This window comes from Cygnus atratus, chromosome Z, assembly GCF_013377495.2.
Source record: "Cygnus atratus isolate AKBS03 ecotype Queensland, Australia chromosome Z, CAtr_DNAZoo_HiC_assembly, whole genome shotgun sequence".
In the NCBI taxonomy this organism is placed as follows: domain Eukaryota; kingdom Metazoa; phylum Chordata; class Aves; order Anseriformes; family Anatidae; genus Cygnus; species Cygnus atratus.
Window position 1 is genome coordinate 67,949,156 of NC_066396.1, and position 19,424 is coordinate 67,968,579.

The window sequence follows — 19,424 nt, forward strand, 5'->3', positions numbered from 1 at the left end:
ATAACAGCTTTAAATCATCAAAAATGAGAGCTGTCTTAAGTAACAGAGTAGCACTGTTGATTTCCATTTTTGAAAAACCTTTAAAAATGTTATCTTGTTAAATTCATTCTAAAGGCAGTTGGCAGTTGTCTGTTACTTCCCAGCTTTTTGACTAAATTATTTATATTTCTCATTTATTCAGTTTCTGACTATAATTCTCAGGCCCTCTTCTGCAAGTCAGTGGGGAAAGGAAAAATCTTGAGTTTACCGAAAAAAATCCAAACTACTCCTGCCACTTCAAAAAGTAACTCTTAATACCTGACAGTAGCATTTAGACACAGAGAACCATTTGACCATTACACAAGTTTAAATGAACAGCAAATTGTTCATTAATACTAGAACACTCATGTTAAAGGCTTCATCTCCAACAGCTATGCTTAATATTCTTCATTATGAATAGTATTAAGGATTTCACTGGAATGAATGAGCTCCAGGGAATGATGATGAGTATCTTGTTTCAGAAGAAAGCAAGCATATTGTCTGAAGGATATCCCCATTGTCTTTTTCCTTGGAGAAACAAGCACCTAAAAGCTAATTATTCAAGGGGGGCGGTGGGAATGAAGAACAATATGGTTTGAAACATGATTTTTGTTAATTTTTTATTGCACTGGAAAATTATTGTAGTGAATGATGATCGTAGATGTCCAGATGAAGAACAGACATTCATTTTAACATTGGTGGAAATCCCAGCTGACTCAAAAGAATTTGATGCATCTGCTTTGCTGGAACAAACTTCTGAAGCATTACTACCAGCACCAATAATTATCAGCCCAGAAAATGCAAGTGAAACAAGCCTGACTGAAGTGGAGAGGTAAACGCTTTACTTTTGAGCATCTTAGGTGGAACGCTTTTCGTGAATCTTGATTATCTTTTGAATGTGCATTACACAGTGAAACTTCTCAAAAGAAGAAATAAATGCAAGACAAAATCATTTTAGTAGGCTGGGCAGAGTCTTAAAAGTGCTTAAATCAGATTGGAGAAAGCTCTTATCAGAGGTTTAAAGTTACTGTTTTAGTTAGTTGGGTTTTTGGTGTCAATGTTAACTTTAATTCTGATCTATTCTTTAGTGTTGATTTTTTTAAATAAAAGTCATTTATTCAACTGAATTTTATTCTATCATGGATACTTGAAAAGAAAAGTAATTGAAAATGATAAATCTAAGCATGTTTGCATTTTTACAGTACTTTAACAATTTTGTAAAAAAAAACAAAAACAAAAAACCACAACAAAACAAAACCCTTGAAACTTCTTTTATCAACTGATCTTCCAAATGTTTAGTCTAGATGGCCCTTTGGAGAATATGACAAATGGTAGACAAATTCAGATATTGTTCTCTTGAGTTTGTGCTGTGATTTTAAAGGCAGAAGAGCCTAAAAAGCAAATAAATGAATTCACTCAGTGGAATATTAGCTAGTTGACAGTATTTTGAGACAAAGGGTTTGAGTGTATCTTACAGCAGGAGTGTTCTTCAGTGCGACATAACTGAATTATTTCAACATTACGGTTGAATTAAATCTCCTGTTCAGCTTGGGAAGAAAGAAAAATGTCGAAGGCAAAAAGATTCTGAAGACTAGGAAGTGTTGCTATGTTGTAAAATGTACTACTGTATTAATGTAAGTTCTCAGGTCAAATCTACAGGTGTGATGCAGTTCTCCACCAGTGTGGAGAACTTGAAGGAAAATGTTGTTCTCTTAAAGATCTATCCATTCAATAACTAAGAGTGAATTGCTCTGGAACTACTGATGATAGACAGAATTGCTGACAGGCAGAGTTATCTGTCTCACTGTTCTCCTACTGCTATGCTTTATTTCCTGGTCTTTGCTGCTTCCTGAGATTTCTCACTCTCTTTTGAAATCGTAGCAGGGGGAGCAGGGAGAGCGTGGGAATGAAGATTCAGCAGCATGTGTAAATAATATTGCATTATGGCATTATTTAGGGCAGTTAATCAATTGACATATTTTTACATTTTATGGAAGTATCAAATTGAGTTCAAACAGAACATCTTCTAAACTAATTAGATGTGACTGTAACTAGCAAATTTCAGTTCGCTAACTTGCCTTAAGGTAGTGCAGCAAAATAGTTCTTGATGGTAAACGGTACATGTGAAGCCAATACTGGCTTTAAGTAACAAAGAATATCACCAATGATCCATGGGTAATTTCCATAAGGAAGTATTATACAAGGTAAATTTTGGCATTTTTTTTTTTTACAGTCACAATAATGATTTTTTTTATATAAACAGCACTGGATCCTTGACAACTGCAGCTCATGAATTTGATGCGTCTTTAAACAGCAATATGGAAACCAAACAACTACAGAATGCATTAGCAGAGCCTGTTCTAAATTTGGTGCAGACAGCTCAAAAACGGTCAGCGGCTGAGCTTGCAGAGAATGACTTTCCTCCTGCCAAGAAAACTCCGTCTACTATAGTGGAGGGTAACTTCGAAAGCCCTTGTAAGGTGAGAAGGTAGTTTGGTTAGTGTGTCTGTATGCATAGTGTAGATGCTTAACACTTAACTTGTAGTAGAGCATTTTAGCTATGTTTAATGTTTAATAGTACACTTTTAAGCAAGTGATGCTATTACCTGTACAATTTCAAAGGAAAATCAGTATCCATAGCTTGCTTTTTATTTTGAACCCTACAGCAGTTTTTAGACTGTTAATTCTAGTATTATTTTTCTGGAGAATCTGTTGGCTCTCAAATATTTTTATTAAGCTTCCTAGTAGGTAGGGTGTTGATATGTTTTATTGTTTGGTTCATTCACCACAGCCTTTCTGACAATTACATTGGAGGAGGGTAAACTTCGGATGTGTATTGGATGACTGGCAGACATTATGATTCCTAGTGGTATCTATTACATGAAGAACTTATTAGATATATTCCTAATGTTTTTTAACTTAGTGGGCACTAGTCTAAAAGAACCTGCAAATTAAAAGAAGCCAGCCTGTATTCAGTTTCCCCCTGTCCTTTTAGAATACTTGTGAGAGTGACTTCCATTAATTTCTGTGAGTAGGTTAGGATTTTGTAGTGCGTCCATTTGAGGGAATGTGTGATAATTTCCCATATGACTCAGAGAGCTTTTCGAGGAAGGGCTGGATAAAAATCTTACTCGTTCTTTGACCTCTTGTCTTGACCTCTTTGACTTGAGTCATTTTTCATGAGAACACCTTGAAAAGCCTGTTCAGGAAATGAGATAAATGGTGAATGATGCTCTACTGAAGATGTATTCTCTATCAGTCCAGTTCTTAGAAGTGTACATGCACGATGTACCTTTGTCAACTTTCATTGTCTCTTGAATGGTGAAAGAATTTGTTTTTTTTTAACAGGGTTATTCAACTAAATCCACGAATTCTCCAAAGAGAGCTTCTGGTAGGTAAATTTAAACTTGTAAAAACAAAGTATAACGAATGTAAATGCATGATACATTACAGTTTAATACTTGTTGTCAATGTGCTAAATGGTCCTGTCAGCAGCTACCTAACGTAACAGTTGAATGAAATTTTCACTGTAATACCCTAATACCACAATTTCATGTTTTTGCTATAAACTAATTGTGTTGGATTATATAGGTGGTTATTAATGGTTAGGAATGGTTCTAAAAGCATTGCTGTAGTTAGTCTACTCATGAATTACAGGAGATTTTTGGACCAAACGTATTATCTTCTGCTTAGCAAATATTTCCACTTACTGGAGAGTGCTAATAATTAAAGGTCTGAACCGGTGTCTTACCATGCTATGTCAAAATACATTTTTAAAATTTTATTTTGTGTTAGTCTTTAAAAAAATACATTCACAGTTTAATCTGCCTCTGAAGAATCAACAGAAGGAGAGCAGAATTCCTGATGATGTAGTCTTTGATCATCTGAGCCCATGAAGGATTTGGAAAACTACTTCTTTGTCCCGAAATAAACTTGAAAGAGAAATTGTGGAAACTTACACAGCTAGATTGCTAAACTAAGTTCTGTTGTGTGTTGTAAAGGATGTGGGTGGTAAAAACACACTTCCTCAAATTTTTCCCAGCTTTTCCACATAGCATCTGTAAGATTTTACAGACTTTAAAAGTAGACTGTGAACTCTTAATTTGTAGTGGTTTTAAAAAAGAGAACAGCAACAAAAAAAAAATAAATTCAGCCCTTCTCTTGTGATGCAAGCCATCTTAACATTACCCCCATCTTTTGGACTGTGGTATTATCATAGAATCATAGACTGATTCGGGTTGGAAGAGACCTTGAAGATCATCTAACTCCAATCCCCTGGCCATTCGCAGGGATGCCACCACTAGATCAGGTTGGCCAAGGCCCCATCCAGCCTGGCCTTGAACACCTCCAGGGATGGGGCATCCACAACTTCTCTGGGCAACCTCTTCCAGTGCCTCACTCCCTCTGAGTGAAGAATTTCCTCCTATTGTATAGTCTAAATCTATCCTCTTTTAGTTTAAGACCATTTCCCCCTGTCCTATCGTTATCTACCTGAGTAAAGATTCCTTCCCCATCCTATTTATAAGCCCCCTTTAGGTACTGGAAGGCCATGATGAGGTCTCCCCAGAGCCTTCTCTTCTCCAGACTGAACATCCCCAGCTCTCTCAGCCTTTCTTCATAGGAGAGGTGCTCCTCCTGCTCTCTGATCATCTTTGGTAGCCCTCCTCTGGGCTCTTAACAGGTTATCATTGAAAGAACTAACTGAAGTTTTTGAATAACACTGAATAACTCAACTCTTTTACAGGGAATCCTTTTCAAAAAACAGAGGATTCAGCAAAGAAAAAGGTACTTACTTCTGTGTTGGTGTCCAAGTCTATGTCACTCGGACCACTAGGTGAGAGAAGTCAGCATGAAACTTTGGAGAATTTAGGTAAAGCATCATTTGAGAATTCAGAATTTGAGCAGGAAGAAGAGGTGATATCTAGAGTAACCTGCAGCAGAAAAGCAGAAACAAGTGGGCAAGGAAAACTAGGAGATGTGCATGAACCTGCACAGTTGGAAACTTCTGGAAGTCTAACAGAATCTTCAAAAACTCCATTACTCAGGTATTTACGGAATAATATTTTTATCAGCCTTTTCTGTTAAAAAGACATTGTTTCCATATTGAGTTTCTGGTATCATTTTTCCACTTTATATTAAAAGGGCAGTACCCTTGTTTGTGACCATCCTGGGTAAGAATTATAGTATCTTATCTTCTTCAGCAAATTAAATAGGATCAAACTGTCTCCTTTGAAATTTGATGTATTTTAGTCATTAAGTGAGCAGATACACCAAGGGACACTACTGATGTATGTTATATCTTTGTAGACATTAACAGATGCCTCTTGTGAGGGAGACATCTGTTGGCTCTGATACTCATTTAGGATAATTGTCATTTTCCTTAGCTCAGTCTATGCTTGGATATATGTACCTCTCCATTTGTTTTGATTCTTGTCCTTCTGCCAATAAAATTTATTATTGGTATAGTACTCATACACTAGATTTCTAGGCCTAACTTAAGATGCACCATTTCCCCAAAGGAGTTTCAAGCCTGACGGCTCAAAAGAAATTGTTCTCATTGGTCTGTCAAAGTGTTTGGATTATGTTTGTTTTTTTAATATACCCTTCTATAGTGTTTAAGTGTTTGAGTTCCTGCTGTCTATTGCACTTGTGCTCACTGGTCTCAGCTGTGGTGCTCCACTGGTCTGTCCTGATCCTGTTGTTTATTCTTTCGTTATATTTGTGACTAACAAAATTGGTTATTTGTACCTCGTATTTCCACAGTAACTGGGTAGTGATGCATTAAAATTAAGAATCCTTGCCTTAGGGTTTACTTCCTAATTTGTAAACTCTTTGCAACGTAAGAAGTAGCTTTGATACTCTGTACCTCCATCATCACTGTGATTTCTTCCCTGTTTTTGTACAGAAGTTTGATTACTAGGTATAATGCTGACAATACTCTGAAACCCAGCAGCAGGGAGTCTTCTTTCTGTGGTCTAAAATAGTCTGCTGTAGCCCCATTGTCGAGAATCAGGTTTCTTTTTTTCATTGATGACACAGAGGGTGCTCTTTTTCTTTCTTCATGCCTAAGTCTCTGTTCCTCTTGGGATCTCTTTCTGAAGATTTGGTAGTTTTTTACAGGCTTTAGCTTAGTGACAAATGGTAGGTTCCTGTTCTAAGGGTTGGAGGTCCTAGTTTCTGTAGTGCTTCGTAAAACTCCTCATGTGACAAATTACTCAGTAATAAAAACAGCCTGTCTTGGAATAACTTTCTGTTTCTTAGAATTTTCATGCGCATCTGAGGTGTGTGTTTGCTCTGTAATGAACTGGACCCCTGCTATACTGTTTATATATTGCTTTAATGGAGCAATCTATGACATTCTGACTCTATTTGTTTTGAATAGGGGTGGACGAAAACCATTTGGATTTTTATCTTTAATTTGCAAAAAAAGTAGTTCTGATTCTGCAGAAGATACCAAGGAGAGTAGAGGGAAGATCCAGAAACCACAGATTGCAACCCTGAAGCGAAATCAGAAAAAAAACACTCCATCCAGTAAGGAATCTTGTTCCCTTCCCTCTACAAGCACATCATCATCTGTGGAGTATGAGTACATAACTGCTGATGCTGTAGTTACGGTATGTTTGCTTCTGAATGTCCTTTCAATTTTGAGATATGAAGAACAATGAATTAGTTGTTTCAGAAGTGAGTAGGTGGGTGTACAGTGTTCAAGTTTGGAGAGAGATCTGTCTCAGTTAATAAATAGATCCTAACTTGTGCATGTCGAGGAAATTTACAAAGGAACTAAGTTGTTTTTTTTCTGTGCACATACATCTATGAATGTTTTGGTTTCTCTGAGAGTTGTAGTCCATTATTCTATTCTGTTACATTTGCAGAAGTTGCAGAAGGTTTGTACATTCCTTCAAGATTTGGGTGAAGCTGTAAGGGCTTCTGCTGATAACTGTTTATGTGTGTATGCATGATAATTTTCATCTGGTGAAGTTTTGACTTTGAATTATCTTGTAGAATCATAGAATCATTGAGATTGGAAAAGACCTCCAAGATCGGCTGGTCCAACCATCACCCTGCTACCAGAGTCACCCACTAAACCACTTCCCTAAGCAACAGGTCCAGCCTTTCCTTGAACACTCCCAGGGACGGTGATGTCACCACCTCCCTGCGCAACCCGTTCCAATGCTTGACTGCTCTTTCTGAGAAGAAATGTCTCCTCATTTCCAACCTAAACCTTCCCTGGTGCAACTTGAGGCCATTCCCTCTAGTCTTATCACTAATTATCTGCAAGAAGAGGCCGACCCCCAGCTCCCCACACCTTACTGTCAAGTAGTTGCAGAGAGCAATAAGGTCTCTTCTGAGCCTCCGCTTCTCCAAACTAAACAACCCCAGGTCCCTCAGCCGCTCCTCACAGGACTTGTGTTCCAGGCCCTTCACCAGCTTTGTGCTAGCCCTTCTCTGGAAAACCTCCAGGGCCTCGATGTCCTTCTTGTAGTGAGGGGCCCAAAACTGAGCATAGTACTCAAGGTGCAGCCTCACCAGAGCAGAGTACAGGGGGACAATCACCTCCCTGGTCCTGCTGGCTACACTGTTCCTGATACAAGCCAGGAAGTCGTTGGCCTTTTTGGCCACCTGGGCACACTGCTGGCACATGTTCAAGTGAGCATCAGTCAGCATCCCCACATCCTTTTCCTCTGCACAGCTTTTGAGCCACTCCACCCCAAGGCTGTAGCACTGCACGGGGTTGTGACCAAAGCGCAGGACCCAGCACTTAGCCATGTTGAACCTCATCCCACTGGCCTCTGCCCATCGACCCATCCTGCCCAGGTCCCTCTGCAGGGCCTTCCTACCCTCTGGCAGATCAACACTTCCCCCCAGTTTGGTGTTGTCTGCAAACAATTCCCTCATCCAAATCATCAATAAAAATATTAAAGAGGATGGGCCTCAACACTGACACTTGGGGAACAAATTGCAGAAATAGTCCTCTGTTTTAACTGAAACCCATAGCAAATATATGAAGTCAAATAAAAGGGAATGACTGCTGTCCAGTACATGGTCTATCTCAAAATATTAATCAGCTTTTCCTGCAGAAATATTCCTGGTGTTAGTTAGCAGAGGATGAGAAAGGAGTCTACTTGTTTTCCTTTTTCCAGTAATTCCTATTTTTTAATCTAAACTTCCTGTCTGAATAGGAAGCACAAGCAGATGTATTACATATGCTTATACACATGTATGTATGTGTGTATGTATATATGTTTGTGTACGTATGTGTGTATATATAGGTATGTAAACAGATTAAGACTGTTAAGAGTACCCTTTTCTTTTTCTATTAGGTTCCAAGTAATGAGCCATCTCAGAAGCACCCCCTTTGTGCTAAAGATCCAAAGAAGGAAGAAGAGCCCACCAGAATCTCTGAGTATTTTTTCAGTGACATCTTTATGGAAGTAGATGACTCAGAATAGCAAATTGGCTTTATAAAAATTGTGGGATTTTAGTACAACAGCAAGAAATTATTTTTAAAAGTCTGTGCTTGTTCTATTGCTTGTTGTGCCAAACTTACCATCAGCCAAGCTATTGTTAGTAAACTTCCCTAAAGATGGAATCAATTTCTTCCAAAGTGACCTGGATACTTTTAAAATGTTAGTGTAACCTAAACTACTACATTGATGCCATTGGATGGACCAGTGGCTTAATTTTCCCTTGTTTAGATGTTGATAAATGGGTGCATGGCTGTCTTCCAGAAAAGTGTGATGCAAAAAATGCTTATTCTTGTGACAAGGATCCCTTTGGACTATAATGCTAAAGCTTGTGGTACTGGTTATACAAGTTCTTTACTTCTTTTTGTGAAGTATGCTATAGTAGTATGTTAGAAGGAGGAATGAACCTTTTATATATAGTGTAATCTCTGTAGATCAGGATGCAAATACTGAAAGTAGCATAGTAAATACATAGATATGTTCATCACTGCAGTTATTTTCATTAGCGTCTCCAAACTACGTATTTTTATATTTAAGAAGTCTTGCATAAATTAAAAGACCCTAACCTGAAAAGCCAAATGGTTTTGTCTCCTTTAAAATGTATAGAGGAAAACCCTGAAAAACATGCTTCATTTACTGAGTGATGCTACACAATGTAAATCTTTGCAACTGTCCTACTGGAGTGAGAGGAAGAGGTTAATGTTTCCCAATATACATGCTAATTTCCTTCCAAATTCGAAAACAAGGGTTTGGATACCATTTCTTTTCCTTGTTTTTACATATAGGTGTATATATCTTTACCACTGTCCTTTGTTTCACTTGTGTAAATTAGCACAAACAGAACTAAATTTAAACCACGACTGGACAGTGAGGTTGCTAAAGGATTTGCTGCTTGGAAGCAGTTGAATTTGAATGGCTTTCCCCATGTTCCTGGATTACTTTACTGTAACTCAATGGCATAGCTTGAGATTTTGGTGTAATTGTTTACTTGCTTAGGAAGAAGATTGTCTTGATGAAATAAGAAAGTTCTTTGAGTCTCATAAAGCCAGGTGGTCAATGAAAGGTGAAATACTCATTCTCAAACTTCATTACACAATGAGTGTGTAGATTTAAGTAGTCTAACTTTCTCGTGATACTTGCAAGTATCTCGTGAAACAGCAAGTACTTTTGCAAAAGAAATGATCATAAAAAGAGAAACTTTGAAACTGTATTAGCCTATTTCCAGTTTTGGACTGGTTATTCATTGACTGGCAAATATTTTCATATAAGTATCTACTTAATTTTGAAATACTTCATGAAGTTTGAGAATGTTCGCCTTTTCAGAAATTACTGGCAAGACTTATGAAAGAGCCTTTAAAACTTTATCAATAAGGAAAAATGCACAAAAAAATTACTGCTACTGCAAATTGCTATACTAGGACATATGGCACTAGCAACAGCATCTTGTTGACGTGATAAAGAGGCTGATGTTCCCAGTAGAAAGTAACTTACTGGAAAGCATATTGTCAAAAGAAAAAGAGAAAAAAAAAAGACAAATCTACCACCACCACCAGAGTTTCTGCTCAGACAGTATCATGTGCTCTGCCTAATCCATTTAACTTGAAACGTTTATCTAAGTATTGTCTTACTGTAAATATTATGAAATAGGTTAATGTATACATTAAGCTCAATGTATAGTATATCTTGTAGATATTTCATTTAAGCAAGTTCTTAGTTCCTAATAGATGTGGCATGTTTCAATCACTTGCACTGGCATAGCCTAAACATAGGTTTGTGGGGAGTTGGCTATGAAATAATTGCCCTAAGTACTTTCTAAAGTGATACCCATTCTATATTTTGTTGCATATATTTTAGCTTGCATTCACATTATAAGATAAAAATAATTATTTCATTACCAATATTTAAGGTGCCTTATCTACCTTGTTAATTGGGGTACAGTTGTTTTCCCTGCAGTAAACCACGTGCACTTTGTTAGAGGAATTTTTTTTAAAGAACAAATTTAATTTGAATTGAGATGAGACAACTCTGTGTTCTGTTTTATGCAAGTTTTGTAATGGTGGGGGATGTAAGAAAGGAATTGTGAAATCTCAATGCCGATTAGTTGTAGCATTTTTACAGAGATGTGGCACAAGACTGCTTTGCTTGAAGACGCGTCTGACACCCGTATTACTGCATATGAGCTTTCTGTTTCAAAGAAAGTTGTCATATTGTATATGTAAATTATGTGAATAAATTATTTTATATTACCTGTGTTTGTTGGAATATTTATTGCCATTTCTAAATGCTTATATGTATAAAGAGTTGAAAGTGTGGGTTCAACTTCTGCTTCGCACTGTGCTGCATGCAGGCACGTTTGCATGGGGGAAGCAGATGAATACACTTCATCTTATTTTGTTGTTGGCTTTCTGTCTGGGGTGCGGCTTTATTTCCCTTCTCTTTACACAACAGGCTCTCTCCTCTCAGCCCCCGCAGCTCTGCCGACGGCAGCAGCCCCTCCTCGCCCACCCTTTCTCTCTCTCTGTCTCTCTCCCTTCCGCACACAGGCCAAAGGACGGAGCCAGGCTCGGGTCTGAGCCAGGTCCAATCCGGGCCAGTGCTGTGGCCGCCGCCTGCCCGCTGAGGAGCCCGGCGGGGCGGGCGGCTCGGGGCCGCGCTCTGTCCATTGGCTGCGGCGGGGGGAGTGGCGGCGGCGGGCCCGGGACTGCCCGGCTCGGCTCGGCTCGGCTCGGCTGCGCTTCGCCGCCATGCTGCTGGGCCCACGGCGGCTGCTGCGCCCATGGCGGCTGCTGCGTCGCGCCGACGCCCGCCCTGCCCGCGCGTACCGCGGCGACGCGGTGGCAGCCGTGGGCTCGCGGCCCGACGCGGGCTCCGCGCTCTACCAGGTAGGCCGGGCCCCCGCCGCCGGGCCGCAGGCCGCACGCCGGGACCGGGACTGAGCCGCCGCCCGCTGTTCCTGCTCGGTCGCCCCTTGTCACGCGTGGGCCTGCAGGTGGCGGCCCCGGTGTCGGGGAAGCGCCCTGCCCGCCGCCCTCCGCCGGTGAGGGGCTGAGGGAGGAGGGCAGAGGGGGTCCCTCAGCCAGAAGCTCGGTGCCCGCGGTGAACGCAGGCTTCGTGAAGCAGCCCCTCGGTCAGCCCGCACGCGGGGCCAGACGAGGCTGCTGCTGCCCCTTTGGTGTTTTTTGTAGAAGTGCCAAATCCTGTTTTATCTCTCTCAGGCTGAGTTTAAAAGCGCCGTGCAAAAAGGGCATGGGTCTGTACCATCTTCCGTCTCGCTGTGGGTTTCTTTTTGACATTCCTCTTAATCCGAGTGCCTGTTTGTGCTGTTATTTTCAGCGTTGAGGAGCTGATCGATACTGTACTAATGAGGTGGAGACGGGGAGTTTGCAGGCAGTTGGAGGAGGTCTCTGGTGATTTCAGAGCTGGAAACTTTCTTCTGTTTGCAAACTAGTTCCTGAGTTGGAGGCAGGTGAAATATTACAAAGTCAAGTGTGTGCCTCTAGAAAGCTGGGTACCAGCGGAAAGAATCATCCCTGGAGGAGGAGGAGGAGAAACAGGTGCAATTACAGTCTTCTTTATGGAGATAACAGCACCCGTGTCTGGTGTAAATTGATTTATTTTAGTGGGGCATTATTAGCATCTTCGCATTGAGGATAAAAATCGTGTTTACAGTTAGGCTGAAAATAATGTAGTTTTAGGTGTGGATCAAAACTGATAGGAAGACACACATCTGTTTTAAAATTTGTTCCAAGCAAAATAACAACAAGTGAAGCAACAGCTTGTACTCTCACAGAAATATTTCCTTTAGTTCTGTGTTTAGTTTTGCAGAAACTAAATGTTGGGACAGAACTTAGGTGACAGAAACTTGTGTGAAACTTTAGTATGTGTATATACAAAGCTTGTACATATGAAGTGTGTGTCTATGTTTGTGTGCGTATGTTCACATCTACAAACCAAAAAAAAAAAAGCAATAATGTGTTTACTCAGCTAAGCTGAGTAAAGTAACTTTTTCTGAGAGAAGTAACTTTTTCTAGGATACATTTTTACTTTTTTTAATTAATGTTCATGAGTTTTGGCAGCGGTTTCCAATGGGACATTATGACAGGAAAAGTTTGTGTGGCTATGCTAGACAAGCCCACTTACTTGGATACATCTGGTACATCATTCAAGCAGTAAGGTTCCTAATAGTGTTAGTATTTGGTAGAAATAATTATAATTAGTAGACTAGTGTAAATGTACGTGGTGCTTTACAAACACAAAGAGCTGGCGTCCATGCTGTGAGGTACTTAACCATCTGAAATAAGTGTAATACAGGGAGTAGCAGTACAAACACAAGAAGGCATAACAATATGTGATAAAGGTCTTGCCTCCTTCAGCTAATGTTTGCTTTTCTGGCTGTGAATTCAGCTAGACAGGCTGGCCTTCATAATGTAAACTGTCAAACCAGACAGGTAAAAATGTAATTTAAAAATGAGTTAGTCTGAGTTCTAGAAAATAGAGGAGAGTCTATGTAAAGATTCTAAAGATTAGCTCTTACTGCTCCTTACCTTGTGTAGCAATAATTCAGCTCATATAGTAGCTGTAGGATTAGTCTGTAACTTTGGCTTCTAGATTTTGCTTTATAGTTCCAGGGAACCCTCATATTAATAGCAGAATTTTACAGAACTGACTGGTGCAGAGGCTGGTTTCCAGAAAGAACTTGTTGCCTTTTTGACATCAGTTAATAAAGAGCTTATTAGTAGAAATAATAAGTTTGGTTCTGAAGGGAGCCATTTATTCAAAAATCCATAGTAAGATTTGAAAACATCTTGACTTTGCCGTTGTAACATACAATGATGTCGTGTTGTGGTTAAAGACGTGAAAGGTAAGGTTAGAAATTAACTGAATTTAACTCAAATATTGGGATGCAGTGGTTTTCATAGCTGGTGTAAAAAATCTTTTCACAGTTTTTCATGTAGGAGAATAGCTAAAGCAGCTGCCAGGAGCCATTAATTCAGAATTGGATAAGCAAGCCTGCAACTGGGGTTGCTACAACCCTTTTAATTTCCTCTGCCATTTTTAGCTGCATTTTTTCCTATGTTAAAGGTGGTCTTTAAATCTCAGTGCTGTCAAAAAAGGTGAGTGTGTGTGGAGGAAACAGGCTGACTGAACAAGGAGAAACAGGGAAAATTGTTTTTTGTGCAATGCTGGGAAACGAGGCCGCTAGACAAGCTGAACACTCACACATACAGTAACATTGGATCTTGTAACAACTGCAGATTTTTAGTACAAAGTTAAAATGTCTTTCTTACGGACTTTTACAGGGGAAAAAAGTAGTTGTAAGCAGTCTTCTGAAGGTCTGAAATCAGGCTTTGCTTTCTTCATTGGTGAGTGGTTGTGTGTGTGGCTGCAGTTGCTGTCCATAGTATCTCCGAGGAGTGCTGGAGTCCCATTAACGAGACGCAGCTTGCTATGTACTTATTTCTCTGTGTTGCTGCGAATGATGGTAAAACTGTCAGTAAGTCATTCCCCTGTGATTTCACAGCTTAGGAGAAAACAAACAAACAAACAAACAACAAAACAACACAAAACAGTTGTAGAGGTAGGTGCTGGGTCTGTGCGGAGGGTGGTTCAGAGAGAAGGACTGAAGCATCAAAGGAGGAGTAGCGTGCTGGAACAGACAACACAGCCTTACAAGCGAAGGAGGGGATGCAGAGTTTGGTGACTTCCCTGTCCCTGTCTCCTGGGGCTGCAGGGCAGCTCCACAGGCAGGTAGCGTTCTGCTGTCATCTTCCTGGGAGGCACTGGGTGCTCCCTGGGCACCGGGTGCAGGCTGAGCCCTGCTGCCCGCAGCATTCAGTGGTGACCTGCTTCCCCAGGCACAGGGGCTGACTTGCTGCCCACCCTGTGTACCAGGGGGGAAATCCCCAAGACCTGCTTTCTTCTGACACATTTTTACCGTTCAGTAGGATATTTTCTATCTCTTTGTAGCAATTGTAAAGGGAGAGAAATGTTTTCTTTTTAAAGTCCTTCTGTCCACCTGAAATGGTTTGAATCCAAAGCGCCTGTACCTGTTTTCATTCTCTTTGCCCTTCACCACATGGTGCCTTTCTGTGATTAAGACAGAGCTAAACAAAGCTACTTAAACCACAACACTTGCTGCTTCCAGGGAAAACCCCAGTTCTGAGTGTTCAAGTCTGAATATGAAGTTTCCAGATTGATTTTTCTGTAGACTTTAAAGTCTTCTATACGGCAATTAGACAAGACAGTATGATTTCTTTGGGCAACAATTAATGTATCTCTTTGCTTTGTTGCGGTTATACTTTTCAAAGCAGTTATGTAGTTGTTAGTGTGTCTGAAAAGCCAAGTTAAGGTTGACTAACACGTTCTAATTCTGAAGAAATGGTAAAAACAGCTGTAATGATCAAACAGAGTTTTGGATATTTCTGCAGTGGAGCTCAGTACTGGTTTACTCATGTAAAAAGCTGCAAAAGTCTGTTTTTATAGATGAATATTGCCTAGAAGACCAGTCTTTTTGGTTTTGCAAAGCTTTGTTTTCTCTTTATGTTCTACTTAAACAATAAGAATATAGAAATTGTTTACCAATTTCTATTCAGTCTAGGTCATTCATCTTTCTGTAGAAGAGACATAGCAGCAATTAATTTGAGTCTCCATGATGTTTTGTTTTACAAAATTAGATTTGTAAAAGGCAAACAAACCTGTAACAAAACATTAACAAAACCTGAAAAATAACATTTCAACTCTGTAATGACTAATTCTGGTAATGGTTCATTAAATTTAGAACTGACCTTTTACAATTCAAACACATTCAGTGTTTTTGTGAAGGTTGCTTACTAAATGTTTTGGGATGCCTGAGGAAAGCCGACACACAGGTAGAAATTTTATTACTTTAAAGACAGTGCAGAACAAGAATTTAATAAGGTAGATTGAAACTTTGAAGAGAAATAAATTTTGTGCACTAATTTCTGTGTTTCTTTATTCAAGCATAGCACTGTCACTCTTGGTTAAACTTGAAACATTTTTCCCCTACTTAGGAAAACTATGAACGAATGAAAGCGCTGGTAAAGGAACTCCAAGAACAAGCAGAAAAAATCAGATTAGGTAAGTATGCTAGTCCAGATTTTAGAATACTTGTTTAAACTAGTCCTAAAATAGATGTTTTTCTTTAAATTATTACTATTTTTCCCATTAATCAATTCATTCAGACACAACATTAGGTGGATTGTGGTAGTCATACTGAAGTTTAGGTCATCTGTCTGCATCTAGGTGCTGTCTTTCGTCAGCTGAAAACTTTAAAGGGTTTATGTCCACATTAGCTTGGTTCAAAATATTGGTGTTTTTTTCAAAGTAATTCGGTTTAAGTAAGAAAAAGAGTCTTTAACGTTGGCATTTATTTGTTTATCACAGTATTTAGTGTTAATACATTTTTTTGCCAACAGAATATCACAGAAATATCCTAATGCAGCAAGTCCATAAATTAGTGGAAAAGGACAATAAGTTAAAGTAAGGTTGATATAATAAAACAGAAGACTAATTTCCTTGCTAGAGAGGCAAAAAGTAAGCAAAATATAGTGAAAACTGGATATTTAGAGCTGTTCCATTTTTAAGCAGTCTTTGTAATCAATGGAAAGTATGTTTCTTTAATGAATTTAATGGCAGTATTTTTAAAATAGATAGGACTGTTAACAAAAGGTTTTTGCTCATGCCCTTTCCTCTTCACCTGCTTCTTTGCTTCATCCTCTGCTGCCTGCTTTTATAAAAGCTTGGTTTGGTAAATGTACTACTGTTCAAGTTGTGTGTTAGTTTCTTCACTTTCAAAGGGGGTTTACAAAGACCTCTGTTGTAGTTTTGCTGGAAAAAAAAAAAAGCAAATCTGTACTGTTTTAGAAGATTGAAACCTGTGTTTCAGGTTTCATCTTGACTGATAGGACTACCCGAATTAATTACAATTGACTGAGAAATACAAAATAAAATGGTTTATCAAAGCTAAACTGTGCTTCCTGAGATCAAGCATGTAGCTTTAATTCTTACCTTCTTGTGTGTGTCATGATAGTATGCTGTTTCCTATGTAATGCACCTGCTTGTATAACTTTGGAACAGAGCACATTTAAGAGTATGGGTTTAATATTCTTCGTTGTTTGCTATGTAATGAAGCTCAAGGACTTCATAAGGCTGTGCTGAATCCCATAGACTCCATGTGTCTCTTATGGGTGTAGAGACTGTAACAGGACAAGAACATGGTACTCTTCTGCATCTCAGTAAGGGAGCTCTGTCACAAAGTTTATATGTATTTTGAGAGTGTGATCAAGTGAGATTGCTTTGCCTGTCATGCAGGTATACAAGAATCACAGAATCATTCAGGTTGGAAAAGACCTCTAAGATCATCTAGTCCAACCAAGAAGAATTGGATACTTAGACTGAATACTTTTGAGGGATAACTGCAACATCTTTTTCTTTCTAAGAGCTGTCATTCAGAGAATGAGCTCTTGCCAGAAGTCTTTGTAATGTATATTTCATTATTTGTTGCTCTGGTGGGTAGGTCTGTTGTAATCCCGTATCACATTCTCCTGTGTAATACCAATCTGTGTAACAGGAAGTTCCGTGCCACCAAAGAATGTATGGGCTGTAAAAAAATTACAGCAGGTGGATTTCTGATGACAAGCAAAATAATTTTACAACTGAGATACTTCTAGTATTTGTGACTGGCAGGAATCATAACCAATCCACAGTCACACTGAAGTCTTTATAGACATTGCTGTAGAGGAGAAATTGAACAGGAGATTTCAAGTTAAACACCTCCAACCTTTTTTCGGTGTTGGGGAGACTGCTTCAGAAAGGAGTCTAGCATAGGGTAGAGTGAACCTCTTGATCCTGAAAGAGAAATGTTCAACAGAATGGCTATAGGGCCTGGAGGGCAAGCATTTAGGATTAGCATGTGAAGAGGGGGTATGCACAGAGATGAGAAAAATCACAGGATGGAAAATGATTCTTGCAGCAGCACTGTAAGTGTAAATGAGAAAGGCAAGATGGTTTCTGCTAAGGTCAGAGAAAATGTTGTGGTAATCATGATGTGGGATGTTGAGAACTTGGATGAGAGTATTAGCTCTGTGGGTGGATATGAAAGGTTGTATCTTAAGAGACCTGTGCAGAAAGAATGTGCGAGATTTAGACTTAGGCTGGATATACAGACCTAATGAACAGACTGAATCAGAAATAATCTGTGGGCTTTCTGGCCTGCCTTATAGGTAGGAAATGATATTCATAGTGGTCAAAGAAGTTGGTAAGAGGGATGGCTTGACAGGTAGGCTTAAAAGCTCTGTTTCAGCAATGCTTAGCTAACAAAGAAATCTAGAAGTCTCAGGAGAAATGCTAGCAAAATAACACCTGCTTTATTTTGGACAAGGGGAGACAATTTTAGAGTGACGAGGCGGATCAGTGATCTGTCTACATAAAGAGACACTGTTTGGATAAGCTATTGTTATAAAGAGGCTGAGGTGTGTCAACAAATCTTAAGTATTGAATGACACAAAGCTCTAGAGAGCAAAAGATATGATTTAGGTTGGCCTCGAGTAACAGGCTGAAATGAAGCAAAGATAAATATAGCCTTGATATTAAATGCTGTGTTTCTGAACTCTGATGCTCACAGCTTTGGAGTAATCTAAGGAATTGAATCCTGGTAGTGTTGGGTCTTTCAAGACTGGATTCAGCATAGCTGTTTTGAACTGGTTTGGGAAAAAGTATATTTTGTAATTCTTATTGCTGTGCTTTTCCTCTGTGTATTCATGTTTCCAGCCCCTCTGTTGATTGCCAATCAGAGGGTGAAAGTTTCAGGCAACTGTGTTTATTAATATCTTTACATCAAGACTAGCCATAAGAAATGAAGGGGAAAAATAGAGTAGATTCTGAAAGGCAAGCATTTGTATCAATACCTTAAGTCTGTTTGAAGTGAAAATCATTATTTATTGAATGCATTATTAAAGTCCATATTTGAAAAGCTGGGAACTTTTTAGTGCTTCCATTCTAAATTTTACTATAACTGTTGATTTATCTGTCTGTGTTCAGAGTAAACCTAAAGAATGACTGTTGTATCACAGGGGGCGGAGAAAAAGCTCGTAAGCTTCACACATCAAGAGGAAAGCTGTTACCCAGAGAGAGAATTGACAGGCTTATTGATCCAGGGTAAGTACTTTCTCTGTTTAAAAACACATCAAATTCTCTTTCTCAGGTCAATATTCTAAGAGACTTGTTTTCTCGTTAGTTTCCATGAGCACTGGCAGTTATCACCATTTGAAGTTTTACAGATGTGTTCTTTGAAATACTCATCTTTTTAAAAAAAGAAATTTAAAAAAAATAGAATTGAATCTTACAATTGAGATTCAGTGGCATTTGAGTATTAAGCCAGTTCCTTTTTTAAAATCTTGTTATGGTCTTTGTCATTATTCAGGTCTCCGTTCTTGGAGTTCTCCCAGTTTGCAGGCTACCAGTTGTATGGTAACGAAGAGGTACCAGCAGGAGGAATTATCACAGGCATTGGGCGAATATCTGGGTGAGAGATAGCAGTCAGCTACATTATTGATGATATGAAGAGCAATAAGGTACAATACTGGTTAATTTCCAGTGTTAAGCTATTAGCTTTTAAGTGTTTTGTTTCAGAGACCCAAAAAATCAGCAAATTTGGTGTCTTAATTCAGTCAGTCTTAGCTAAAAGGAGGTGATTTTTTAAATAAATGTATTGCATATTGAAGTTGGACACACAGATTTTCTGGTGTCTGATGAAGAAAAGAGATTAGTGTATCAGTAAGGCAATTTTCGAAAGACAGGACAGTATTCTAGGTTAAGAATTAGTTTTGCTTACTAAAAGTACCACTAAAACTATTGTTGGAAATAAGTATGATTCTATAGATAATTATTTAGGGAGCTAAGGGACTGTGAAGCAGAACATCA

At 39.1% G+C, this 19,424-nt stretch overlaps 2 protein-coding genes across 7 annotated transcripts in view; both read left to right on the forward strand.

Moving 5' to 3' along the window:
- BDP1 (B double prime 1, subunit of RNA polymerase III transcription initiation factor IIIB) overlaps positions 1–10,729 on the forward strand; it is a 55,816-nt gene extending 45,087 nt beyond the window's left edge. For all 5 annotated transcript variants that reach the window (XM_035569040.1, XM_035569045.2, XM_035569043.2 and 2 more), the window contains exons 37-42: positions 664–850; positions 2,282–2,498; positions 3,367–3,409; positions 4,763–5,063; positions 6,401–6,632; positions 8,340–10,729. In XM_035569040.1, coding sequence (XP_035424933.1) covers positions 664–850; positions 2,282–2,498; positions 3,367–3,409; positions 4,763–5,063; positions 6,401–6,632; positions 8,340–8,468 — 1,109 coding nt within the window. In that variant the 3' untranslated portion in view covers positions 8,469–10,729. The remainder of the gene's footprint in view (positions 1–663; positions 851–2,281; positions 2,499–3,366; positions 3,410–4,762; positions 5,064–6,400; positions 6,633–8,339) is intronic.
- A 445-nt stretch (positions 10,730–11,174) lies between these two features.
- Positions 11,175–19,424, forward strand: part of MCCC2 (methylcrotonyl-CoA carboxylase subunit 2) — a 39,252-nt gene continuing 31,002 nt past the window's right edge. The window contains exons 1-4 of one of the 2 annotated variants that reach the window (XM_035569054.1): positions 11,175–11,365; positions 15,515–15,581; positions 18,575–18,659; positions 18,925–19,026. In XM_035569054.1, the coding sequence (XP_035424947.1) occupies positions 11,228–11,365; positions 15,515–15,581; positions 18,575–18,659; positions 18,925–19,026 (392 nt within the window). In that variant the 5' untranslated portion in view covers positions 11,175–11,227. Of the gene's footprint in view, positions 11,521–15,514; positions 15,582–18,574; positions 18,660–18,924; positions 19,027–19,424 lie in introns of both variants that reach the window. The other variant, XM_035569053.2, reaches the window with a different exon arrangement.